This window comes from Aspergillus undulatus (assembly GCF_047715775.1).
Source record: "Aspergillus undulatus strain CBS 261.88 unplaced genomic scaffold BDV17scaffold_31, whole genome shotgun sequence".
In the NCBI taxonomy this organism is placed as follows: Eukaryota; Fungi; Ascomycota; class Eurotiomycetes; order Eurotiales; family Aspergillaceae; genus Aspergillus; species Aspergillus undulatus.
Genome location: NW_027396635.1, coordinates 247,043 through 272,216, shown reverse-complemented (window position 1 = coordinate 272,216; position 25,174 = coordinate 247,043). Strand labels below are relative to the sequence as shown.

Genomic DNA, 25,174 nt, shown 5'->3' with positions numbered 1-25,174 from the left:
CTAGATCAGGTTCATGGCACGCTCGACAAGTGCTTGACCTTGCTACATTCTTTCTAGTGTTTTTTATCTTTGAGAGATCTCTTTCGGAGCAGCCAATTGCCCGTCTCCGGCGATAACCGCTGACCAGATGTGGGGGGGACGTAGCGTCACGTCGACCACACGCGCGGGACTCCGTTGCCTGCCAGTGTCTCGAGCTTATCGACCCCTCCGGCTAGTATCTTCTCTTTACCACCCCTCCCCCTCATTTGCTGCCCCTCCCTCCCGCTCCCACCTGTCACCGCGCACACTTTTGGCCTGTCGACTTAGGCCTGTGCTACCCGTTACCACTCAAAGGCATTGCTCCTCTGAAATTCGCGCGATGGCTTCAAAGGACAGAGATATTCTTCCCAGCGCGTGAGTACTATCATTGCGTGAACCGTGTTTCCATTCGGCGGAAGCAGCTGGGGTTAATTAGAATAACAGGGTCAAGCCTATCCATTATGGCATATCACTTTTTGACCTGCAGCTCGGCGACTCGTGGGGCTACAAAGGTATTGTCAAAATCAGGTCAAAGGTCCAGAGCGCCACCAAGGAGGTTGTACTCAATTCCAAGGAGATCGAAGTACAGCACGCAGAGATCTTGGGAGCTGATGGTATGTAATCATTCCATTTGCTGGACATCAATGCTTTCCCTGCGAACTCCCCTGACGAGCATGTTTCTTTCTATAGGCCTAATAGGCCGGGAACTGGCGAAGGCGTCTGAGATCACTTACGATCAGAAGTCGGAGCGTGTGACGCTCAAGTTTCCCGAGGAACTCCCCCAGGCAGAAGTTGTTGTCTCCATCTCGTTCATCGGCACAATGAACAATGCCATGGCTGGGTTCTACCGCTCAAAATACAAGCCTGCGGTCGAGCCGACCCCAGACACCCCGAAGGAGGGAGATTTTCACTACATGCTGAGCACCCAGTTCGAATCCTGCGATGCACGCAGGGCCTTCCCTTGCTTCGACGAGCCAAATCTCAAGTCTACTTTTGACTTCGAGATTGAAGTTCCCAAGGGTCAAACAGCTATCAGCAACATGCCGATCAGATCTGAAAAGGAGGGCAGCAAGCCGGGGCTCAAGGTCGTTTCTTTCGACACAACTCCCGTGATGAGCACATACGTTGGTACCCATTTCCTATTACAACTGACATAGGCTGATTTGTACCTAGCTTTTGGCTTGGGCTGTTGGTGACTTTGACTACGTTGAAGCTCTGACTAAGCGTAAATACCAAGGGAAAAGCATTCCCATCCGTGTTTATACGACAAAGGGCCTCAAAGAGCAGGCACGTTTTGCTCTTGAGTGTGCACACAGGACTGTTGACTACTTTTCGGAGGTTTTCGAGATTGAGTATCCTCTACCGAAGGCGGACCTTCTGGCAGTGCATGAATTTGTAAGTAATTCTATTGCGCTGTCGATGACTTGCTTAATAACTTCTTTCAGGCGATGGGAGCCATGGAAAATTGGGGTTTGGTAACATACCGCACAACTGCCGTGTTGTTCGATGAGGGCAAATCAGACACCCGCTATAAGAACCGCATTGCTTACGTCGTCGCACATGGTGAGATTACTACTATTTCAACACATATTGAAATGAGGCTCACACATAAAATGTTAGAACTTGCACACCAGTGGTTCGGCAACCTCGTTACTATGGACTGGTGGGATGAACTTTGGCTGAATGAGGGTTTTGCCACTTGGGTTGGGTGGCTTGCTGTCGACCATTTTTACCCAGGTGAGTGTTTACTGGTCTTTCTCTGGATGTCAAGTGGTTTGTCTAATAGAATAACAGAATGGAACATCTGGTCCCAGTTCGTGGTACGCAATTCTCGAGGTAAATTTACGTCTTAACAGGAAGGTTGACTGCTGCACAGGCTGAAGGTGTTCAACAAGCATTCCAGCTCGATTCGTTGCGCGCATCTCATCCCATTCAAGTACCAGTCAAAAACGCCCTAGAGGTTGATCAGATCTTCGATCATATCAGCTACCTCAAAGGAAGCTCGGTGATTCGCATGCTTAGTACCCACCTGGGCCGAGAGACTTTTCTTCGAGGTGTAGCCCAGTATTTGAAGAGTCACGCATACAGTATGTTTATATCCAAGCATAATCCAACTTACCCTTGGAGTAGCTACTAAGTTCGGCTACCATACTCAGGCAACGCTACCACCGATGATCTTTGGTCAGCGCTTAGCCAAGCGTCTAACCAGGATGTTAACAGCTTCATGGTAAGTGAACATAGATGCCACATCTCTGAGTTAGCTCTCTGACAATAACTTGAAGGATCCATGGATTCGTAAGATTGGATTCCCGGTGGTCACTGTTGCAGAACAAACCGGTCAACTTGAAGTTCGCCAAAACCGATTCCTTTCCACCGGCGACGCTAAGCCCGAGGAAGATCAGACAACGTGGTGGATTCCGCTCGGACTGAAATCAGGCCCAGAATTAGCGGCTCAGGAGCCTCGTGCGCTTGTCTCGAAAACAGATAATATTCAAGGCATAGGGCAGGACTCCTTTTATAAGATTAACAAGGATCTGTCGGGTTTCTATAGAACCAACTATTCTCCCGACAGACTAGAGAAGCTCGGCCAGTCTCTAGGCTCTCTGAGTACCGAGGATAAGATTGGTCTAATTGGCGACGCTGCTGCTCTTGCTGTATCTGGTGAAGGTTCCACCGCAGCCTTGCTGTCTCTCTTGGAAGGCTTCAAGGACGAGCAGAACTATCTGTTAGTTATCTTTGCTTCTGTCTGCCTCAGGGTTACATATTCTTACTAACACATTACCTTAGAGTCTGGTCTCAGATTTCGTCTTCCGTGGGAAGCCTACGATCTGTATTTTCACATAACGAGGCTGTGGCTGAGGGTCTGAGGAAATTTACAAGGGGGTTGTCATCCGCTGCTGTTGCTAAAATTGGATGGGAATTCAAGACAGACGAAGATTACTTAACTGTTCAGTTGCGCAAGCTTCTCATTGCAATGTCTGGTCTCTCTGGCAATGAAAGGTGCGTACGTCCCGAGTCGCCTTGCTTCAACTTCTGACCATGGTTGCTTGTGTTTCGCAGCATTACCTCCGAGGCTAAGAAGCGTTTTGATCTTTGGGCAACCGCCAAAGACAAAACCTCTATCCACACAAACCTTCGCTCTACTATATTTAGCATTGCCGTGTCAGAAGGAACTCGTGCCGAGTACGACGCCGTGAAAGATGAATACCTCCAGACTGATTCCGTCGATGGTAAGGAGATCTGTTTGGCAGCACTTGGGCGCACGAAGGATGCTGCATTGGTTGATGATTACTTGGATTTCGTGTTCTCGGACAAGGTCGCCATCCAGGATGTGCACAATGGTGCAGTCTCCTTGGCTTCTAACTCCAAGGTTCGGCATCTACTGTGGGCATATCTGAAAAAGAACTGGACTTCCGTAGAAACTCGCCTCTCTGCCAACAACGTCGTTTTCGAGCGGTTTGTCCGCATGGGCCTCTCGAAATTCGCGGATCACGACATCGGAGCTGACATTGCTTCCTTCTTCGAAAGCAAGGACACAAGTGCTTATGATCGTGCACTGGTGATTGTCGCAGACAGTATCCGGACCAACGCCAACTACAAAGAAAGGGACGAAAAACAGGTCTTGAAATGGCTCCAAGAACATTGCTATGCGTGAGAGGTAAAGCTTGTGTGTCGAGATCTGATTCATCGGGATGTCAAATTAATTGAGAAGCGACCGATTCTTACCTTTCGATTGACTACATAACCAATCTGATGCTTCCGTTGACCTCGACGCGTCTTGGCCCTGAAGTACAGGCTCGAAGCCGGGGAGCTTATCTAGACCCTTGCGTGACCCGCTGTGTATCACATTAATACTGCATGTGAATGAATATGTCGCTAGGATAAATTGATCTAACGAGAATACCACCAACGGCGTGTTCCTGAGGTTTCACATCATTAATATTTTCTGATCCTAGCTGGAGACACTGGAAGCCGATCAAGGGACCTTGTGCTATTTCTGAATGGAACACTAAGCCGGATTGGGGCGTAGCCTGGCCGGGGCAGAACGTGAAACGGTCACAGGTTACCTGCACGCTGGGCTCCTTTGCTCTCCTGCACTCAACACCGCCGAAGTCCATCCTAGCTGACAACTTCTCAGCGACGTTTACACCACCTGAAACTCGCTTTTCTGTCTCGCCGCACATACCCTCACCCATATAGCCGCCTTCTCTTTCATTTCAGAAGCACCTCGTCGGAAATCAGCCAATATGAACCCTGAGTGGTAAGTCGTTTTAACTGTCTGCCTGCATTCTGGCGGTGGTTCACCTGAACTTCCGCCGCTGCTCTATTGCGGCGACATGGTGCCTTGTTTTGTTTCATTTGAGCTTATATGCGCACTCATCCCTGATAAACTTTGTTTTTGGCTAACACATTCATTTTCAGAGTATTCACCTCCTATAGCACACGATAGAACCCCGCGAAGATCGAGTACTTTCCCATTGCAGTTCTAACCACCTGTGTAGATACGACTACCTTTTCAAGCTCCTCCTGATTGGAGACTCCGGTGTTGGAAAGTCTTGCTTGCTTCTTCGATTTGCCGATGACACCTACACAGAGAGCTACATCTCCACCATCGGCGTGGATTTTGTATGTATTCCAGCTGTTATCTTCCCAATAAGTTCCAGCTATTCTCGGATGACTACTCCGGGGTTTGAGCATCAACAGGCTGACCGGTTCTCTTAAGAAAATCCGCACCATCGAACTCGACGGCAAGACAGTGAAGCTTCAGATTGTATGAGGAGCCGGTACATTCCCTGGTTTACGGACATGGCTGACACAGTGTCTAGTGGGATACTGCAGGCCAAGAGCGTTTCCGAACCATCACATCGTCTTACTACCGTGGTGCTCACGGCATCTGCGTCGTTTACGATGTGACCGACATGGATTCCTTCAACAACGTGAAGCAGTGGCTCCAGGAGATCGATCGTTATGCGACCGAAGGTGTCAACAAGCTGCTCGTGGGCAACAAGAGCGATATGGAGGATAAGAAGGTCGTGGAATACACTGTTGCAAAGGTTGGTGGCCACGCTCCATCCTAACATCGTCGTTGTTCTCTCCATCGTTCAGAAATTCGTCTAATCAATATATGCATCTTTAGGAATTCGCTGACAGCCTCGGGATCCCATTCCTGGAGACTTCCGCCAAGAACGCGTCCAATGTCGAACAAGCTTTCTTAACAATGGCTAGACAGATCAAGGAGCGCATGGGCACCGCCACCGTGAACAACAAGCCGACCGTGCAAGTTGGCCAGGGACAGGGTGTCCAATCTGGCTCCGGTGGTGGCTGCTGTTAGACGAATCATGACCCAAAATCAATATGACCCACCCTCTGGCGCAGAGCACGAAGTTCATCGATAAGATCTCTGTTGCCCTGCGAGGTTGGGCAATTCAGCCGATTCTTTAGCATGGTACGAACGAATGGTGTTGATCGGTGCTAATAAGCTGGGTACGACTATGGATGGGTATTTCTATTCTCCGCCATGCCATAGCCGGCCTACTACACTTTGTCTCTATACAGGATCACTTTTAAGGATTAGCACCCTGCCTCTGCTTGCTTTTTGCCCCGACACTTCATTTCTCCTCGCTTTTTGCTTGGGCCCTGTTTTTGCGACTCTACTATGGCATTTTTATATCTATCTTCTTCGTGTTTCTTAGGTTGGATTCGTTGCGTATCTTGTCAGGCTCGATTAATAGGGAACGCATGAATGACTCGTGGATTTTCAGTGGTGAATTAGAGGTTGTATTCTTGATACAGCCGGTACTTTAGATTGAAATGAGAGACCATTGTATCCATTCTCATTTGAGGCGTCGTGGGGGCTTGATGCACCGTCTGATCACACTCGATTCTCCTGGGTTGAATGCCTTTTGCAACGACGAATGGTACGGTCAGATGACATGCACTCTTCCCGGTAAGATCACATGCAAGAGTACAAGCAATGCTACGGAGTCACGTTCGGGGCGCCAAAGGACAATTCCATGAAACGAACAATGACACCGTCAACTGAGGATCGAATCGCAAGGTAGTCTCTACAAGTTCTAATTACGATGCAAGCGAAAGCCCAGCCTCGGCTAAATGCTCGTACTAGAGGAATGAGGATGCGGAACCTGATATCGACAACTCAGCCTATCTGGGTAACCAGGAAATCAACAGCATCGTGAACAGATTCCGAGGCTGTGTGGTGGTTGGCATTGAAGTAAGGTGAATAACGAAGTGTTATTTTGATGTTCTCTGTTGAAGTGGTCGACTTTGCATCAGCCGAGGTCTAGGATTCGGCAACGTCATGGAATGGATTACCCTCCCAATCGAGGCCGATCCGAACATCCTCACTCCGTGAGAACCACCCTGAATCCGTTCGTTCCATTCCGATTGTAATTCATATATCCCTCCTTTCCTGCCTCCTTCAATTCTGCCTCTTGCTTTCTTTCCCCTTCCCTACATCTTCAGACTCCACGGAGACAATATTTCATCACTTGCATCCAAGTATCGACACGCCATCCCTTGAATTTCAGTATGTCTTTATCAAAGGTTGAAGACCCTAAAAAGGTCGCCGCGGCTGCTGCGGTCCAACAGAGCGACAATATAGCACATGCTCTGGCTGGTGCGGGTGGTGGTATACTGTCCATGATTCTCACGTGCGTGCATGAGCATCCCCTCTCCTGGCTTTCAAGCGCATGCTCACCTCAATTCTCCTAGATATCCGTTGATCACTCTTTCAACCCGAGCGCAAGTCGAATCCAAGCGAGCGCAGTCGTCGACAGTTGATGCGATTCGCCGTATCGTTCAGAGAGAAGGGATCATCGGGCTTTACTCTGGGCTTGAGTCGGCTTTGTTTGGAATCAGCGTGACAAACTTTGTGTACTACTACTGGTATGAGTGGACTCGGTCGGCCTTCGAAAAGGCCGCCGAGAAGGCGGGTCGCTCAAAGAAGCTGTCGACAATCGAATCGATGATTGCGGGAGCTATCGCAGGGAGCGCAACTGTCCTACTCACCAATCCCATTTGGGTCGTCAACACCAGGGTGACCGCTCGCAAGTCTGCTGAGGACGACCAGTCGCTTCCCGGAGCCTCTAAGAAGCAGCGAGCTTCTACTTTTGGCACACTTATGGACTTACTCAAGAAAGAGGGCCCAACTGCACTCTTTGCGGGTGTCTTGCCTGCCCTGGTCCTGGTGATCAATCCTATTTTGCAGTACACTATCTTTGAGCAGTTGAAAAACCTAGTTGAGCGACGCCGGCGCATGACACCAAAGGATGCATTTTACCTCGGGGCTCTCGGTAAGATTTTGGCAACCTCAATCACATATCCGTATATCACAGTGAAGAGCCGGATGCACGTCGCTAGTAAAGACGGACCCAAAGAGAGTCTAAATGGCAGCTTGAAGAGAATCATCAGTGAGGAAGGCTACACTGGACTATATAAGGGCAAGTTTCTTGAATTTACTTCAAGTTACTAGGGACACTTGTGCTTACCAGTCTACAGGAATTGGACCCAAGGTCACCCAGAGTGCAATCACTGCCGCTTTCTTGTTCGCGTTCAAGGACGTTCTGTTTGATTCAATGGTATCTATCAGGAGGGGCGGCGTTTCCAGATAACGAAAGTCACATACATACTAGTATCTAGTAGATTCCAGACAACAAAGAAGCTGATCAGAAATTCAACCCCACTGCGGAGCAGTTATTGACTGGGTCCGTTAACGCCCTTCCCCATGTTTTCAGACATACTGACAGGCCTGAGGCACGTCAATTAGCCCCTGGCGTCTAGACTCGCTCTCAACCTTGGAACTTGCTCTCTAGATACCCACAGAGTACAGCCTCGGTTTGGACGCATGGTCCTCTCACTCACATTTGTTCAAGAGGGCACAGAGTGTGACTCTGGGGTAAGACAATGCTGCAGACATTTTGTCAAATTTTCATTCATTAATAGAATGACTTCCTGCAAATTTAGTTAAATTTGTATGGTTTCCTTTATTGACAGCATACCAAATTAATTAGTAAAATGAAAATCTAATATCTGACTGTCAAGTCACCATTACCTGATTTCTGCTGCATCCATAATAATTTTTCCAGCACTTTTTTATATTGCAGTCAGCGACGCCTCACCGCCTACTACTTACAACAAAAATCATTCGCGTGTTCACGCGTCCAAAAGCAACTCCGATATTATTCTGCCTCCTCTTCTTCTTCCTCAATTCATACCTCAACTACATAACACCATTGTGTTCCCCTTATCTCCTTCAAGCTGGGACACCTTTCTGTTCAAGCTGCTTGCTTTCATGGTCTATGATTGGTAACACTTCATATTTGTGAGTTACCTGGTCAACCTTCCTTCACTTGTATACTGACTGTGATCCTTCTGGCAGTGTTGCCTAAGCCTTCGGCCAGGGGATGATAACTTTCAATCTTAATCTTCGCAAAATCATCTGGATATAAGGCTATTTATAATTGTCGCACCCTCCAAGTGAGCAAAGCACTTTGATTTCGCCGGTCCTCTACTATGCTATCTATTCTAGCGCTACATACTTAACAGGTGCCACATAAGTGTCACTAGAGGGCACGCATCTCTCCTCCCCTCCTTATGAACTGGATACTCATACCCCTACACAGATTTCCTCATGCCATTATGCATATCCAGACTTACTTAAGCCCCGTACAGTGACCCAGATTAGGTGAGAATAAAATAAGTCTAGTCTAAACTGAAATGCTAACAATTTTTTATAGACGGCCTCTTGATTCACCTCAATGGGAAGAGATCACTTTTCCCGGTACTCAAGCCCCGCGCTTCTTGGATCTGATGATCCCTCCATGATCAAAGAATCAGAGGATCTCCTTTCCAAGTTCATGAGAGGCCCCTCTCAAGAGGCGCTAGATACTCTTCAGCAAGCTCCTAATAGACGAAGCTCGTCCAGTGGATCGACGGCGAAATTACCATCAGCAAAACCTAGGGTTAAAATACCTAGAGGCAATGTTCAGTTACGCCCACAAAGCAATTTCCTTCAACAGGCCGGCCCGCCAACGGCGTCTCTGGACCGTGGAATAAAGGCTCAACAGACAGTTATGTTGCCAGTAACCGGAGCCAAGCCCCCAAGTCCCCAGACAAGGCCGGTTTCTCAGTCTCCTACGCACAATCATGATCAGCCCTCGATGATACGACGTTCTGGCCGCTCAAAAGCTGAGCCGATAAATTACTATAAAAAGCTTTCCATCTTTGATAGTGAAAGTGATGAGGAAGTGCAGGTGGTCCATGCCAGACCCATCCCTAATGGCTTACCACGACGCCAACATCAACACAGCACTACACTTCCTTCAGCACACCGAGCAGCACCTGCCACAGGGAATACTAGGCAGCGAAAGCAGCGGAATGCATCTGTCAGCAATCTACTACATCAACGGGAAGTGGGCGGGCGTGTAAATACGCAATTATCTGCAAAGACCACCAGTAATATGAAATTGACCAAAGCCTGGAAAGGGGCATCTAACGATATTGTTTCTCTAGCATGGTCACCTGATGGGTCAAGATTCGCAGCTGGCGCTACCGCACAGTGTGATGAGCATATGATGGCCTATAATCGGAAAAATAACCTTCTTTTTGGAGACCTGGTTAGCAATCAACTACATGAGCTGCCAGACCACTGGATTCAGCGTCCCAATGATAGGAGCGTTGTGAACGATCCGCGTCTGTTTATGAGCGTTACTGCTGTGCAATGGTTCGAGAATACCCTATACACTGCCAGCTATGACCATACTGTGAAACTCTGGGACACTTCGAAAGGGAAAGCTTCCTGTTACAAGACCTTAAAGCACGATTCCAAGGTTATTGTTATGGCACGCTCGAATTTTGCCGAAAACCTTCTAGCTACTGGGACACGTACAATTGGATATTGGGACACAAGGCTCGCTCAGTACACAGCGCTAGAATTACCTCGCACAAGGTCACGGAAACATACTGAGTTGGTGCCGACATCGGTAGCATGGGGAACAAATCCGGCAACCAAAGAATATCTACTTGCAGGGATGTCTGAGAAAGAAGACGGTGTAGCTCAACATGGGCTTCTTGCTGCCTTCCGTTACCAGGAGTCGACAGTTACATCTGAACATTTCTCGCCAAACTCACAGAATGTCTTCGATGTGGCATGGCATCCTGGTCTACCGATTTTTGCCACAGCTTGCACTGCTGGTCAGCAAGCTTCACGTGGTATCCGCTCTGTGGTCAATCTCTATGAGCCTTTGAAACTCAAGTCTCGTGTAATGGAATTTGAGTGTCCAGCATTGGACATGAATCAAACAGTTTTCTGCCCCTTTAACACCAGTTATATCTCTGCCAGCTGTACAGACGGCGCTATATATGTTTGGGATCTGCGAAATAGTGCTGAGATTCTACACACGCTGAAGCATGGAGAGCCCGTGAACCAACTGGACGAGACCATTTCTAGAGAGCTGGCGGATACCGGGGTGAACATGCATCTATGGGGCTACTCCTATGACCAGTTCTATACGGGTGCTTCAGATGGCGTGATCAAAAGGTGGAATATCCTTCGGGCACCCGAAGATGCGCTTGTCGAAGATGTTGCTAGTCTCAAGGAGGGAATCATGTGTGGAGCGTTTTCGCCAGATCGATCCAATCTGCTGGTTGGCGATGTCTCTGGAGGCATGCATCTTCTATCTACCAGTTCTCTATCAGATGATGACACGGAAAGGAGCTTTCGGTTCAGAGAGAGCCCCTATGTTATTAAAGAGGAGGATCCAGAGTCTGGGGTCAGGGCAGCACGAGACTTGATATCTTCAGGGCAGATAGAGCGGCATCCTTTTTATGGACCCGGTCAGGGACCTCGCTATAGGGGTCCATTTGCTGCCTGGGCACGACCCAGCGGAGTTCCGCCGGAGCAGTTAGCAGCCACTCCACTCACCAACGAATATCAAAGACGGCAACTAATTGGATTATCACCTAAATTTCGCGATTTCAGTCCTGATCGACAGGAAGAGGTGATGACTCTGGAGAAACACATCACACTTGCAGTCATGCGAAATCAAAGGCGCGGTGTGAATAAAAGGCGAAACCTCGAGCCCAGGGTCAAAACAGAACCCAAAGACGAAATTCATGAAGTTGTTGATCTATGCAGCGATGAAAGTTCTCCAAAACGAAGACAACCAAAGCGTGGAGATGTCATCATCAATTCTGAGATAGACATCATCGACCTTACAGGTAATTCAGATACAGAAACAGACCCTGTAAGCTTTGTGGCATCCCCCAAGGGCGTTTCTGATGCAGAATTTGAGGATGGACTGGAAGATTTCGAAGAGGACTTCTGGTGGCCTGAGAGCCGCACAATAGACCCTAATTTCTCCGACGAAGTGGGATGATTGATTGCTGAAATTGCTTGATTTGCAATCGGCAGCGTCCTTCTTGATTTGATTGCTGTACATACATAGCGAACGATTTAATTAATGAGTGTATAGCAGACCACTTTCTGTTTGAAGTCGGGATACAACAGAGAGTGGGGTGTCATTTATCAGTCACAAATGAATAACAGTAGAACGGAGAAATAATATTATGGAGTTAGCATGTTGCTGCATTCGAATCATCTGGAACCATATTATTATTTGCCAGTCAAATGTACTGACAGTGGCTTAGACAGTGGCTTAGACACAGCCACAGTCAAGATGCAGGGCAGCAGTTCACCAGCCCCGATCCACCAATGACATCGTCCCATGCATGATGCGGCAATGGTGACTAAATGCATATAAGACGCGCATCATGGCATGCCGATCCCCGCATCTCTTGCATCTGGAACTTGACCAGCTACTCTGTACTGTAACTTTCTTCACTACCGGTGACCCTATATTCAACCATTATTTCTCCCCAAATGCGATCTATCCGACTCCCGTCTAACATCTCACTCATCCTTTGATGTCGTTCGCTCCGCCACCGGGTCCCCCTCCCCCTCCCGTCGCGGGGGGCTGGACAACACAGTTTGATGACAACTATAAACAATGGTACTCCCCCAACCCCTACATCCTTTCACAAAGAAATCTGATAGCTGATTTCCCTCCAGGTTCTACATCAACCTAACCACCGGCAGATCCCAGTGGGAGCCACCGCAGGCCACCCCAGCACAAACACCACCAACCCCAGCGCAAGCCCCCATCTCAGCCTCAGAACAACCACATAGCAGTCATCCGGACCAACCCGCCGGCCTCCCACCTTCATACGAGGAATCGGGCCTAGGAAACGCCTCAGTTGTCGCGAGCGCCGAAGACTCCGAGAAGAAAAAGAACCACTCCTCGTCGAATAACCCCTACCACACTGACCCCGGAGCATCCGACTCATCCGGGCTCAACCATAAAAGCACCGTCGAGAGCGACGCAGAACTAGCAGCTCGCTTGCAAGCTGAAGAGGATGCTCAGTCCCGGTCTCATAGTGCCGCTCCGGGCGCGGCAGCGGGGTACTACGGCAGTAATGAGACGCCGCACTCACCAACCCCCTCGTCTTCAGTGGGTGTAGGCTCAGACAAAGGCAAGGGCAAGGAGAAGAAGAAGGGCTTCTTCAGTAAACTCATGAGCAAGGCCTCGTCGTCTGCCTCCACCCATGCCCACGCGTACCCTCCCCGTCCGCACCACCAGCAGATGGCTTATGGAGGATACCCGCCTCAAGGGTATGGCTCACCTAGCCCTGGGCCCGGCTACGGCGCTCCCGGAGGTTACTACCCGCCGCAGCAGGGGTACGGTGGCTACGGCCCCGGGTACGGCCCGCAGCCTGGCTATGGGTATCCGCAGCAAGGGCTCTATGGTGGTCGGCCGCAGCGTCGGCCCGGTGGGGGTGGAATGGGGATGGCTGGTGCCGCGGCGCTGGGTGTTGGTGGTGGGTTAATAGGTGGTGCTTTGCTGGCTGACGCAATTGATGATGACCATGACCATGGTGACTATGGTGGTGATGACTTTGGCGGCGGTGACGATTTTGGCGGTGATTTTTAGTGGGCTTGTAATTGTACTCTACGTACCGGAGGCTGTTTGTTTTTGATGCGATTTGATGACCTTGTTTATGATAAATGAATAATATTTCCACGACAGTATGGCTATGCATTATTCATGCAGATCTGTATTGCTTATTGTTACTGTACCAAGCCATACCTATCTATCTTTTCCACAAAACATTCTCTCCTCTCGTGAAAAATACCAAGCTCTCCAATCAACATTGACAACTAGAGCAGCCTACCTTCTTCGCGCACCGCCTCTATTCTCCCTCCCAGTCGCCGCACCACCCCCAGACGCAGGAGCCGACTGTTCCCGCGGCGTAGCCCCAGCCATCCAGCCCGCAAGATCGAAGTTCGCAGGCCCACCACCAGCCATCGCACTCTGGGCACCAGATATTGGCGACGCGCGAGACTGCTTCTCGAACTCCTCGCGCATTTCGGGGTCCACTGGTTGACCATTAGCATCCATATGAGACCAGATCAATCGACATGTTGCAGAAGAAGGGCATCAGGGTGCAACGTACTGTTCTCCATAAGCTTCGGCATCCCAAAAGTAAACGCCAGCGCCACAAGCGCAAGCAGAATCATCGGATTCTTGAAGAGCGATAGCGGCGAGACTAGAGGTCAGACTGTTAACAGACACACTCGATAAAATAAACCGACACAAGCGAGCCAGGAAAACATAGAACATACAAGTCTGCCGAACCTCATAAAACCCCTTCCGCCCGACAACCCTCGCATCAACAAGCACATCCTTCTTATTACCCCCCGAAGACTCACCCTCGCCGTCTCCCCCAACAGGCCTAATATACTTCTCAACCCCGCGATTCCCCCACTCATTCCCACGGAACGTCTCCCAAACACCCTTTACATTACCCCTCGCATCGAGATCAACGCGTAGCGGCGCAAAGACGTACTCCGACGACCGGATATCAAGCAGGTACGAGCCGGACAGGTCATCTCTTTGGCCGGAAGGGACTTTATAATCCGCTGCGGCGAGATCGAAGAACTGAAATGTGCCGGAGCGGGTGAGGGGGGCTTTGAGGGGCGATGAGAGCGTGGTCGAGGTTAGTGTTGCGTGTGTGTCGGCTGGGAGGGAGTGAGGGTTTGGGAGGAGCTGGGATGGCGGGATTGTGATTGTTAATCTTGAAGAGAGGGCCGCGGGCGCTAGGAGAAAGAGAAGGGTTATGGGGTTTAGGAGGTGCATTTTGGCGAGGTTGACTTGTAACTGGGTCGTGCTGTGGTGATGTGAGAAAGCTGGAGGTGCAGCGGAAGAGAAGTTGAGAGCTGGTGCCAAGCATTATGTAGCTAGCGCATCACATGTCTCCATGTACATAGATGGGGACCAGACCATTGATTTGATTACTTGATGATAAGTGGGTTGAGAATAATATGTTTAATCTTAATTTAATGTATCGTACAATGTGAATTCTAAACTCATACAGGAAACGTCCACCGTCAGGTCAAAACACTTTATATACAAAAGACGGTTCAAAAGTGGCCTTGATAAACTACAGCTTAGCCTTGGGAGTGGATTGCTCGTTGTTTGCTTCCTCATATAGCTGATCCAGAAGCTGGCGATACTTTTTCACAACAGGAGGTCGCTTCAGTTTGAGACTGCAATCAAGTTAGTCTAATATTTCTCAAATCGGAGGAAAGCACGTACGTTGGAGTCAGCAAATTGTTCTCGACCGAGAACGGTTCAAACATGAGAGCAAGATTCTTCACCCTCTCATATCCCGCGAGCTTGTGCTTTTTCGCCACACGCTCGAGATCCTTAAGGACAGCTTTTTTAATGTTGTTGTCGTTCAGCACTGCCTTTATGGCAGGGATGTCAGCGGGATCAATAGTTCGACCAAGCACCTTGGACGCGAACGGAGCGAACATGTCAGGTTGCACACCAAAGATGGCGACCAAGAAGGTCTGGACGCTGTCACCATGCACGTAAGACTGGGCGAGGTAGCCTAGCTCCGACGCAATTATACCCTCCAGTCGCTCAGGTGAGATGTATTCGCCCTGTGCTAACTTCAGAACGTTCTTGCGGCGATCGATAATGACGATGCGGCCCTTCTCATCAATCTTGGCAACGTCACCCGTCCGGAACCAACCATCCTCAGTCATAGCCTTGGACGTCTCCTCGTCATTCTTCAAGTACCCTTTGAAGACGTTGGGGCCACGAATGAGAAGCTCACCACGGGGGAATGGCTTGTCGTCAACCGAGTATTCCATGTCCGGAAGAGACAGGAGGCACACCTCCGTGCACGGAGCGACACGTCCACAATTGCCAGCTGTAAGATCCCGGTTAGACTGCACGCTGGCCATGGCATAAGTTTCAGTCAGGCCATAGCCCTGGGAGAAGTCGGCACCAAATGCGACACGCAAGAAGTTGTGCAGAGAGGGATCCAGTGGTGCAGACCCCGAAATCATAGTCTTTACACGCTCCAAACCAACGGCGGAGGCAACCTTCTTGGCCCAGATCCGGTCATACAAAGCATGTCTCACGGTAGCCTTGCTTGGATCGGGGTTCTTCAAGTTTGCTGTCTTGGCGGAAACAATGTAATTGGACAGAGTCCCTCGGAAGCCAGGAGCTTCAAGTGTCGCAGCGCGGATGGAGGTTCCAAAACGGCTGTAGAGGCGTGGGACCGAGACAAAACCAGTAGGCTTGAGCACCTTTAGGTCATCAACAAGTTCAAGGATGTTCCCATGGAAGTAACCGATGCGAGCACCAGACCAGAGCGCCGCGTGCTCCGTAAGGCGCTCGAAAATATGAGCGAGGGGGAGGTACGACGGGAACGTATCATCTCGTGCTTGTGGTATGCCCACGAGGGCGCCAGAAACCGCCGCAACCGCGTTCTCGTGAGTTAGGACCACACTGAAATATTAGTGAATGAAATATATTTGGGGACGACCACTCGGTGTCAGACCTACCCTTTGGGAGCACCTGTGGTACCGGAAGTGTAATTGATGGTGACAATGTCTAAGGGCTTTGGAATGTTGAGAGGACGATCAGCCGCAGCGCCGAGAGCCTCGACTTGATCCATGCTGTATATCGTAAGGTCGTGACCGGAGGCCATGGATTCTAGGAGCGCGCGCTTGGAGTGGCCGGCTTGTTCGCCCGCGTCGAGTGAGTCTAAGCTCACGATGATCTTCAGAGTGGGCAGGACGGGTTTCAACTTGATCAGCGTAGGAATATGAGGCAGCGAAGCCACGACGCAGCTCAGCTCGGCGTGGTTAATAATATATTCAGTAGCATCGGCGGAAAGGACATCATAGATAGAGACCGAGTATAAGCTTTGCGACATGCATGCCAGGTCTAAAACTTAGCATCGCCCGAGTTATCCGTGGGAAAAGTACATACCTGTAATCTGCCACTCTGGACGGTTCTGGCACCAGAGACCAACACCGTACTGCCCGGGACGAGCACAGTTGTGCTTGTGATGTAGCTCCACCAAACCGGAACCGAAATCGGTGCGCCGTCTCTGAACCGTGCCATAACTCAACCATTGATATTGACCCCAGGTTTTCGTCGCTGGGTCGTATGGGCGCCATCCGAGACAGTCGGTCTTCGGGTGTGCGTTCGCGGTCGACTCGAATATTTCATGGGCAGTGGTAACCTAGAGCTGTTAGCTCCTACTCTGTATAGACGACTGGAGTGAGAGCGTACATTGGGATCTAATGTCTTGACCAGCTCCTTCTGAGTCCAATAAGAACGATAGATCGGGCTCCGTCCTTCTTTCTCTGTGCCAGGAATAGGAACGGAGTAAGGCTTGCCATTCGGAGGCTCCTGGTTGAGCTCAGCTGCGCGGGTGAAGTGAGCTCGCTCCTGAGAGAAGAACATGGCTATAATCTGTCAGATATGCTTCGGAAATCGTATAGGTTGGACATATAGGTTCCCGACCTTATGAGCCGGGTATACCGAAGAAACCGAAAGCGAAAAGAAAAGGCTGGGCTCTAGGATCCAGGAACTCGGAGGGGTGGCGGAATGAAGTCACAACTAGCCGAGCTAGCAGAAGTGTCGATCAATGAGCAAGAGGAGAGAATAAAAGGAAAGAAAGGAAGTCGCACACAAAGGGAGACAGGAGGAGAGAGCTAGACCCTGAGCAGGAAGAAAAAGAAGGTGAAGATTAACAGAGAACGATATGCAGCAGCGGCAGTTGAAAGCAAACGGGGATTGTCGGCTGCCCCGAAATTTAGGAGAGAATCACTGCATTCACATTGACTGGAGCTCCATCCAGTACTAAAGCCGTTGTGCCCCACAGACTGCTCGTTTACGGAAAGTGCCTCGGTACTTTCCCTGCAAGGAGGTTCGAGTTCGACACGACAGCCAGATCCTCGACCGGGCACACAAAGACTCAAGAGTCACTTTATAACCGAGGTCATGGGTCACACAGCATAAACCGCATGCACGACAAGCGGCTTTCGAAATCGCCCAGAGCTGTCGTGATGTCTTGTGACCATTCCCTCACATGTCTTGCTCGTATACCTCATCCTGGAGGACAGGCGCTAGCGCTGCAATCTTCGGCCAAGGATCAATTAACTGGGATTTTACTACGAAGGGTGTCCGCCCCGGTTTCCCCAACATGTGAATAATGCGTCAAGTGTTGATGATGCTCGAGTTACTTCATGTCTCACGCGCCACTGTTATTGAGGCGGCTGATGGGTTTGTCAGACGTACTCTGTATTCCGTATATAAGCATATACTCCGGATAATAGCACGTAGTTCAGTCCAGGTCAATAATAAAATGTGATAAGATGTCATTATTTATAGCTCGCAGGCCACCCGGTCTGGCTTCCAAACTCGATCCCCGACCCCGAGTCACATGACACCCGTATGAAAGTCATCCACCCAACTCCACGCGATGCAGCAAATGTGTAAACGCATAATGTACAGCCGGAGATGATAAGACACAAAAGTTAGATTACATCAGAAAACATAGCTAACCGCTCTTCCAATGCGTATCGCTATCAACATCAAAAGAATCACATCATTATAGACTCCGACAAAGGGCACAGCGGTCTATTTGAAGACCGACTTCAATGCCCTTTTATACCACTTCTGCTCCGACGTTGTGGTCTCCCAGTACTCGTTCTCCAAGGCCACACGGCCAGTATCAATGTCTGCCTCAATCGGGCGGATGAACGCAGGTCGATATATAACCTTGTGGCCCACGTAAAGAACGACAAAAAGAATTACACTGATATATGCGACAAAGAAGTCGGAGACGCTGAAGCTTGGGATCCAAGCAGTGAATCCTTGGGTAATGATGATCAAGACGTTGAAAAACAATCCGTACCACGAGTACCATGGCTGCCAAAACGCTTTATAGGGCAGCAGGTCACGGGAGATGTTGCGGGCTTTGAGCGCGCGCATGAACGCCAGATGGCATCCTAAAATCGAGGCCCATGAAATCAAACCAGCGACACTCGAAATGTTGAGGAACCAGTTGAATACCGTGCTTCCCGATTTGGACACATTCATGAAACCGAGCAGGCCGAACGCGGCGGTGAACGCGACACTGTAGTAGGGCACGCCATGCTTTGACGTTTTCTTAAACCATCGCGGAGCGAAACCTTCTTGAGCCAAACCAATCAAAATTCGACTGGCTGAGTACACATTGGAGTTTGCTGCACTGAGCACCACTGTCAAGAGGACTGCGTTGATGATGTCTGGCAGGACAGAGACACCAGCACGTCTCGCCGCAATGACAAACGGCGACGAGTTGGCATCATTTCCGTTCCCGTTCAGGAGCTGGTCATCGTTGGATGGCATAAGGATACCGATGAAAAATATCGTCAACACAAAGAAGAATAGGATACGGAAAAACGTCTTGCGAATGGCCGAAGGCACTGTCTTCCGCGGGTTCTCTGTCTCGCCGGCAGCAATGCCAACCAGTTCGGTTCCCTGGTAAGCAAATGCAGCTTGAATGAGAACGGCCCAAAAGCCGACGAACTTGGCGGTTGAATCAGGATGGACACCATCGTAGGCCACAAATGGGCCCGGGTGCACCCAGTATCGGAATCCGAGGTATCCCTCCCGTCCGGCGCCGGCGTTGATACAGATGCCGAAGATCATGAAACCGATCACAGTGAGGACCTTGATGCTAGAGAACCAGAATTCCAGTTCGCCGAAGAAGCTCACGGGAAGCAAGTTGACCAAAGTTATCACAACCCAAAAGACAGCGATGAAGATGGCGATGTTGAGGTCCTGGTTCCAGAAATGGATGAGTAAGCCGGTCGCCGTGAGCTCAAGAGCGAATGTGATAGCCCAGGAAAACCAGTAGATCCAGCCCATAGCAAACCCTAAGCTAGGGTCGATTAACCGAGTAGCGTAAGATGTGAAGGCTCCAGGAATGGGCATGTAGGTTGCAATCTCTCCCAATGCTACCATGACGGAGTAGACAATCGTTCCGATAAACATATAAGCGATCAAAGCGCCGACGGGACCTGCGGTTGAGACAGCTGATCCAGAAGATATGAACAATCCTGTACCAATCGTGCCACCTTGACATCTGTTAGCACTGCTTGACCACATCCTCAATCTTTCGAGGGCAGACGAGGGTCCGGAGAACAGTCCGGGGACATACCGATGGCAATCATCTGCAGATGCCTACTCTTGAGCTTCCGCTTGAGGTCCGGTAGCGGGTTTGATTCGCGACCAGCGCCATGCTTTTCGCAGTCCGTGTCTTCCAGGCCGGAAGGCGACTGCGCGGCAGTGACCTGAACGGCCTCATCGTCAACCATTTTTTCCTTTCCTCCAGCGTTGAAAGGGTGCTCGGAGGACATGGCTGAGCCCTATACGGTCCAATGGCAGAGAGCCTTAAGGGAGAAGGGTGTTGGTGAAAGCTCAAAGACGTATGTAGGACGTAGATAGGTGAGCGGACAAAAGACGGAAGGAAGAGGAAGAAAGTGGTCCGCGTGAAGAAAATGCCAGGGCCGACTCCACTCAGACCAGACTCTGACTCTTGCTCTCAGATGCGCGTCGCGGGATTGAAACGATCTGAGGCGAGAAAGGTCCAGCGAAACCCCAGAACGACACTCTTTTTGAACATTAGAGTGCCGCACAGCCCGCACAGCCGCCTATCTCTCCCCTCTTGCGGAGTGAGTCAAGAGAGAAAAGATATGACAAATGATAGCAATGGAGGTTATGTAAAGGAAACCGCGCAAAATGAGGAGAAACCGTAGGATCTCCTCATGATGGTGCTGGATGCAACGCTGACTGATAGCGGAACTAGGGCATGGAAACACACGCCTTCTGGAAAAGTTTTCTTTCTTTTTCGGAGTCCGCCGCAGGTGTCACTGCCTGCTATGGCATAGCATGGGAGCGAAAGCCCAATCATGGCTTCCAGAGCTCAGTCGCGTGAGTCGCTTGTTGCTCTTTCCTGGTGGGGTGCAAGAGTTTTGGAGCGAAGGTTTTTCTCTCGTAACGCGCCACTCGATCAAGTGGAGAGAGCACGAGTGGAGGGACCCAGAGAGGCAACTTCCACCGGTTCGGGCGGAGAACTTCTCCTGCCTACTGCTGGAAACGGAGCATCTATCTATACTCTCCAATCTGTATGCTTTGTCGCACATAGTCAGATAGAGTATCTAGATGCTCACAAATGCAATGTGAAGAGGAAGGATTACTATATACTTTAGCCCATTGTATTCCCTTGGCATCAAGACCTTTTTGCACGAGGGCTAAGCATTTCTGAGCCAGGGGGTGGCCAATCAGCCACAGTTCATGGCGGACACTTATCGATAGACTCTCTGCCCGAAGTCTAAGAGCTAATATACCTAGAATCTCTATACTATCTACTCGTGCGATATAATGCGACCTCCATCAGATACTAGTTATCTATGCACTTGCAATGCAGCAATCCAGAGTAGTCGCGGACCCGCGAATGCTGGACGCCAATCTTTTACCGAGGACGGGAAGTTCGGGATTCGGAATGGCCACCGGCGGCAATGCTTTATTTCTTGGCGCGCCGACACCAAGCTTTGTGATTCAGATTGCGACCATTTCTTCTGGCTAGCTCAACGGTGTAGCTAGCTTGTACTCTGCAGTAATAGAAAGATAGTCTTGGTATCAGACCATCGTGAGAATTGGGTCCAGTAATGGACAAGGCCTAGCTAGAGTGGCCAATACCTACTACGGTCTGCGGAGTACACTATGCGGAGAAAAAGAGTACAAGGACGAAAATATTCAAACATGGCTTAGAGATACATTCAATAAACTTGCTGCATCTGAGGGTATATCGATCTTAGAAGATAAAATCAGCATGTTTTGGGTATCAGAAAGATCAGTGCCAGGTCCAATGACAAACAAAACAATAGATCATAAGAATTCCAAAATTGATGGCATGGGAGGTGATTAGATGACGTCATAGTACAGTCGCTGAGAACTCTGTATGAGTATGCTCATCGTCTTAAGGCACATGGGCAGTGGGTGGTTGAGGGCCAGGGGCAGGGTCCCTTCGCAGAGCCCCCAACGTGTTCAGGGCGGTCGTGGCTAAGAACAGTGCCCTAAACAAAACCTGCATTAGCGACTATCGAATGGGTGCGCTTTCTATATTTGGGAAATCAGAAACGTACCAGTCGAACGCGCCAAACGCAGTCGCTGCCTGGAGCCCTTGGCAAACTGAGAAGTGCGAGCAGAAGGAGACATCACCGACGGCGACAGCAAGAGCAATGAATCCAGCGAACCAGAATATCATGGTAACTGCATCCACAGCCACAAGAGCCCAGCGATGAGCAAGCGCGGGCACAAACATCGGCGCTAGTATGAAGTACGGGACAACGATGAAGAATGTCCAGACACTGTTGAATAACATAAAGTTGACGCGCTCCCCATTCCAACCTTGGTTCACAGCTGGAAGAGTCAGCATACACTCCCTAGTTGATTTTTAAATACGAACCATGTCCAGTAAGACCCAAAACAATGACGGCAAATACGGCCTGAAGACCGCGAAGAATATAGAATAAGGGCAAGTCGAGTTTCGCCATTTTGGAGGATTTAGGTGGATTTAACTAATCAGTACGTGCGATCTCAAGGAGCCTGCATAGAAGGTAGTCGACTGACGGAAGATGCGTGTATTTGTGGTTCTGCTGGGATAGAGACAGAGAGGAAATCACGACAAGGGAGAAAAATGTGAGGAATGAGTCAGGTGCAGGGCTGCAGCTCTGGATATATATGGCAAAGCAAGCCGAGCTGAGCCATCAAACAGGCAGGAAATAAAGTTGGGAAAGAATTGGATGAGCTCATAAGGCGGAGTTCGTAAAGCGTCAAGCCACATTGCTCACGCCCCTTTTGGGACTAGTCACCAGGAATCCGGCTGCCTTGTGGGCAACAAGTGGCTCGGCGCGGCGAACACGAGGACAGCTACAGGTTACTAAATGACGACACCTTTTTGTGTTCTTTGTTTTCTGTATCCACTCCTTATTGCAGTATGGAATTCCTTCAGCGATGGTTTTGGGGGATGGCCCGGTTCTGATCGACTTGCAGAGATAAAGAACTTGTGGAACACTGGAACCAGGAACGCGGACCATGGTGAAATGGTTCGGGGATCCATGCAGGTCTCTCGGTGATGACTCAAATCATCTGATTCCACCTGGCTAACTACTGCTCCTGGAGGTTGACAACTATGTAGCCATTGACTAAGGCTTGTCTTGTTAAGGTATACTAATAGGGACGCTCACTGCTCACGCCCGGAGCAGAAATATGTAAAGACATATCAAATATGCTGCGCTTACTCCATAGATCTATTTATATATATTGAAAGCCCACTAGTAGCTCGGGCCCTAGATCGAGGCTCTGCGACAAGGTTCACTGTTCTCGGTTCCCAGTCGATATTTCATCGGTCTGGTACAATGTGAATGAGATGCATATTACACAGGTTGCCTGCTTGTCACTGACTGCTTCAGTTCTGTAGTGGATGCCGTGAAATGCTGCAAACCAATGTGCGACTGATGTGTGCTCCTGGATACACACTCCGCACCATGTATGGTGCTAATACTTGGTCCTATTCGGCGCATCTTTCGGCAAGAGCTTCATCGAGCATCGATTGCTAGCTATCCAATTTCCATCACTCACACGATTACGATGGAGCTCACCTTTGTTTTTCTTGCGCGCACTCAATTTTGGTCAAGGGCCGATCACGCCATTGCGGTTGTTGGAGATGTGCTTTTCCCCATGGCTTCCCCCCCCTACTTTACCCCTCGTCGCCCCCTTTGAAATCCAAAGAACTCCTGACCATCTGTCTTCTCCAAAGTCCAACAAGCAGAACAAAAACGACCTACCTAGATTGAGACAGCGACTATGTCGGAACCTACAGAACAGCGATACGAGACCCTACAGCTCCATGCGGGGTTCGTCCGCGCTCTAAATCAACTGCTCTAACCTGCACACTGACCATCATACAGCCAGGAACCCGACCCTACGACGAAATCCCGTGCTGTTCCAATCTATGCGACGACGGTAGGCTGAGTTCGCCGTACAGCTACACATATCTAGGTACAGAGTACTGATAATCATAGTCCTACACCTTCAACGATAGCGCACATGGAGCCAGACTATTCGGCCTCAAAGAGTTCGGCAACATCTACAGTCGTATTATGAACGTATGTCTCCCATATAATTGTTCTACTCTACGAGTACTCACTGCTCTCTGCAGCCTACAGTAGATGTATTCGAGAAACGTATTGCTGCTCTCGAGGGTGGTGTTGCTGCGGTTGCTGCATCATCCGGGCAAGCTGCCCAATTCATGGCAATCTCAGCCCTAGCCCATGCTGGCGACAACATTGTATCCACGAGTAACCTGTACGGTGGCACATACAACCAATTCAAGGTCCTTTTCCCGCGACTTGGAATCACCACCAAGTTTGTGCAGGGAGACAAGACCGAGGACATTGCTGCTGCCATAGACGACCGTACCAAGGCCGTCTACCTTGAGTCCATCGGCAACCCCCGTTACAACGTCCCCGACTTTGAGGCTATTGCAAAAGTGGCCCATGAAAAGGGCGTTCCGGTAGTCGTCGATAATACCTTCGGCGCTGCTGGCTTCTATATCAGACCGATACAACATGGCGCCGACGTCGTCGTACACAGCGCAACCAAGTGGATCGGCGGCCACGGTACAACAATCGGTGGTGTAGTGGTCGATTCGGGCAAGTTTGACTGGGGAAAGCACGCTGTGCGCTTTCCCCAATTCACGCAGCCATCTGAAGGCTACCACGGCCTCAACTTCTGGGAGACCTTCGGCCCCATCGCCTTCGCCATTCGTGTCCGCGTTGAGATCCTCCGCGACCTCGGGTCCGCCCTGAACCCCTTCGCTGCTCAGCAGCTCATCCTAGGCCTGGAGACACTCAGTCTCCGCGCTGAACGCCACGCTTCCAACGCCCTCGCCCTCGCCAACTGGCTGAAGAAGAACGAGAACGTCAAGTGGGTTTCCTACCTCGGTCTGGAAGAACATGCCAGCTACGAAATCGCCCAGAAATACCTGAAGCGTGGCTTCGGTGGTGTCTTATCCTTCGGTGTCAAGGGCGAGGCAGCCGTCGGTAGCCAGGTAGTCGACAACTTTAAGCTCATTTCTAACCTGGCAAAGTAAGTAGATTTCGTTACCCTCTTGAGCAACATTGCTAACTATCGTCAGTGTCGGGGACTCTAAGACTCTCGCGATCCACCCTTGGAGCACAACGCACGAGCAATTGACCGAGCAGGAGCGCATTGACTCTGGTGTCACCCCGGACGCCATCCGCATCTCCGTCGGCACCGAGCACATTGACGACATCATCGCCGACTTTGAGCAATCATTCGACACAGCGTTCAAAGTGGTTCGTAATGCTTAGGTTATCTATGGGTTGATCATAGAAAGTGATAAACGAGGCATGGATGAGAGGTGGAGCTTGTGATGGCGTTTACAGGTAGCTAGCTATAATGCCAATATTTGACGAGTTTTCAATACGAGGCTTTACGGTTATGTTTATTCGTTGCTTCTACCTATGATATGGTCTCTACGTAGCTAGTAACTGCACGCATCTAAGGGGAATGACAATGAAGTATATAAATATGTCCCATGAACCTGATAACTATGCACATAAAGAAAGAACCGCGAACTGAAGCTAGAACCAAACAATAAAATTGCACTGACGCGGAGAAAAGGAAAGAAAAACAAA

At 49.9% G+C, this 25,174-nt stretch overlaps 10 protein-coding genes across 10 annotated transcripts; 6 read left to right on the top strand and 4 right to left on the bottom strand.

Moving 5' to 3' along the window:
• The first annotated feature begins 9 nt into the window (after positions 1–9).
• BDV17DRAFT_118716 (M1 family metallopeptidase) lies at positions 10–3,770 on the top strand. Its single transcript, XM_073753980.1, has 12 exons — positions 10–393; positions 463–632; positions 709–1,142; positions 1,192–1,413; positions 1,464–1,581; positions 1,639–1,755; positions 1,813–1,838; positions 1,895–2,105; positions 2,175–2,245; positions 2,301–2,743; positions 2,806–3,018; positions 3,079–3,770. The coding sequence occupies exons 1-12, from the start codon at positions 128–130 to the stop codon at positions 3,671–3,673; spliced, it is 2,886 nt and encodes a 961-aa protein (XP_073614653.1). The 5' UTR covers positions 10–127; the 3' UTR covers positions 3,674–3,770.
• Positions 3,771–4,265: 495 nt separating this feature from the next.
• Positions 4,266–5,350, top strand: BDV17DRAFT_282456 (Rab family GTPase YPT1; the record flags this gene model as incomplete). The annotated part of the gene is made up of 5 exons (XM_073760204.1): positions 4,266–4,279; positions 4,503–4,644; positions 4,742–4,789; positions 4,845–5,072; positions 5,156–5,350. The coding sequence occupies 5 exons, from the start codon at positions 4,266–4,268 to the stop codon at positions 5,348–5,350; spliced, it is 627 nt and encodes a 208-aa protein (XP_073614652.1).
• A 952-nt stretch (positions 5,351–6,302) lies between these two features.
• pmp47 (putative peroxisomal membrane protein Pmp47) lies at positions 6,303–8,058 on the top strand. The gene is made up of 3 exons (XM_073753981.1): positions 6,303–6,689; positions 6,751–7,478; positions 7,537–8,058. The coding sequence occupies exons 1-3, from the start codon at positions 6,568–6,570 to the stop codon at positions 7,647–7,649; spliced, it is 963 nt and encodes a 320-aa protein (XP_073614651.1). The 5' UTR covers positions 6,303–6,567; the 3' UTR covers positions 7,650–8,058.
• A 527-nt stretch (positions 8,059–8,585) lies between these two features.
• On the top strand, positions 8,586–11,656 carry BDV17DRAFT_118693 (WD repeat protein). Its single transcript, XM_073753979.1, has 2 exons — positions 8,586–8,722; positions 8,775–11,656. The coding sequence occupies exon 2, from the start codon at positions 8,796–8,798 to the stop codon at positions 11,412–11,414; it is 2,619 nt and encodes an 872-aa protein (XP_073614650.1). The 5' UTR covers positions 8,586–8,722; positions 8,775–8,795; the 3' UTR covers positions 11,415–11,656.
• Positions 11,657–11,793: 137 nt separating this feature from the next.
• Positions 11,794–13,279, top strand: BDV17DRAFT_118660 (WW domain-containing protein). Its single transcript, XM_073753977.1, has 2 exons — positions 11,794–12,047; positions 12,107–13,279. The coding sequence occupies exons 1-2, from the start codon at positions 11,962–11,964 to the stop codon at positions 13,023–13,025; spliced, it is 1,005 nt and encodes a 334-aa protein (XP_073614649.1). The 5' UTR covers positions 11,794–11,961; the 3' UTR covers positions 13,026–13,279.
• On the bottom strand, positions 13,263–14,231 carry BDV17DRAFT_292302 (uncharacterized protein; the record flags this gene model as incomplete). The annotated part of the gene is made up of 3 exons (XM_073762338.1): positions 13,263–13,471; positions 13,549–13,641; positions 13,718–14,231. The coding sequence occupies 3 exons, from the start codon at positions 14,229–14,231 to the stop codon at positions 13,263–13,265; spliced, it is 816 nt and encodes a 271-aa protein (XP_073614648.1).
• Positions 14,232–14,409: 178 nt separating this feature from the next.
• BDV17DRAFT_265887 (putative AMP-binding enzyme) lies at positions 14,410–17,336 on the bottom strand. Its single transcript, XM_073758209.1, has 5 exons — positions 16,689–17,336; positions 16,383–16,638; positions 15,953–16,337; positions 14,691–15,896; positions 14,410–14,641 (listed from the first exon to the last, which is right to left on the bottom strand). The coding sequence occupies exons 1-5, from the start codon at positions 16,860–16,862 to the stop codon at positions 14,536–14,538; spliced, it is 2,127 nt and encodes a 708-aa protein (XP_073614647.1). The 5' UTR covers positions 16,863–17,336; the 3' UTR covers positions 14,410–14,535.
• Positions 17,337–17,737: 401 nt separating this feature from the next.
• BDV17DRAFT_118588 (putative arginine transporter) lies at positions 17,738–20,083 on the bottom strand. Its single transcript, XM_073753976.1, has 2 exons — positions 19,609–20,083; positions 17,738–19,525 (listed from the first exon to the last, which is right to left on the bottom strand). The coding sequence occupies exons 1-2, from the start codon at positions 19,805–19,807 to the stop codon at positions 18,042–18,044; spliced, it is 1,683 nt and encodes a 560-aa protein (XP_073614646.1). The 5' UTR covers positions 19,808–20,083; the 3' UTR covers positions 17,738–18,041.
• Positions 20,084–20,853: 770 nt separating this feature from the next.
• Positions 20,854–22,217, bottom strand: BDV17DRAFT_265882 (MARVEL domain-containing protein). Its single transcript, XM_073758208.1, has 3 exons — positions 21,919–22,217; positions 21,596–21,872; positions 20,854–21,526 (listed from the first exon to the last, which is right to left on the bottom strand). The coding sequence occupies exons 1-3, from the start codon at positions 22,004–22,006 to the stop codon at positions 21,430–21,432; spliced, it is 462 nt and encodes a 153-aa protein (XP_073614645.1). The 5' UTR covers positions 22,007–22,217; the 3' UTR covers positions 20,854–21,429.
• A 1,128-nt stretch (positions 22,218–23,345) lies between these two features.
• BDV17DRAFT_265876 (O-acetylhomoserine aminocarboxypropyltransferase/cysteine synthase family protein) lies at positions 23,346–25,042 on the top strand. The gene is made up of 3 exons (XM_073758207.1): positions 23,346–23,620; positions 23,674–24,602; positions 24,652–25,042. Exons 1-3 carry the CDS (start codon positions 23,615–23,617, stop codon positions 24,845–24,847), a joined length of 1,131 nt encoding a protein of 376 aa, XP_073614644.1. The 5' UTR covers positions 23,346–23,614; the 3' UTR covers positions 24,848–25,042.
• The last annotated feature ends 132 nt before the right edge of the window (positions 25,043–25,174 follow it).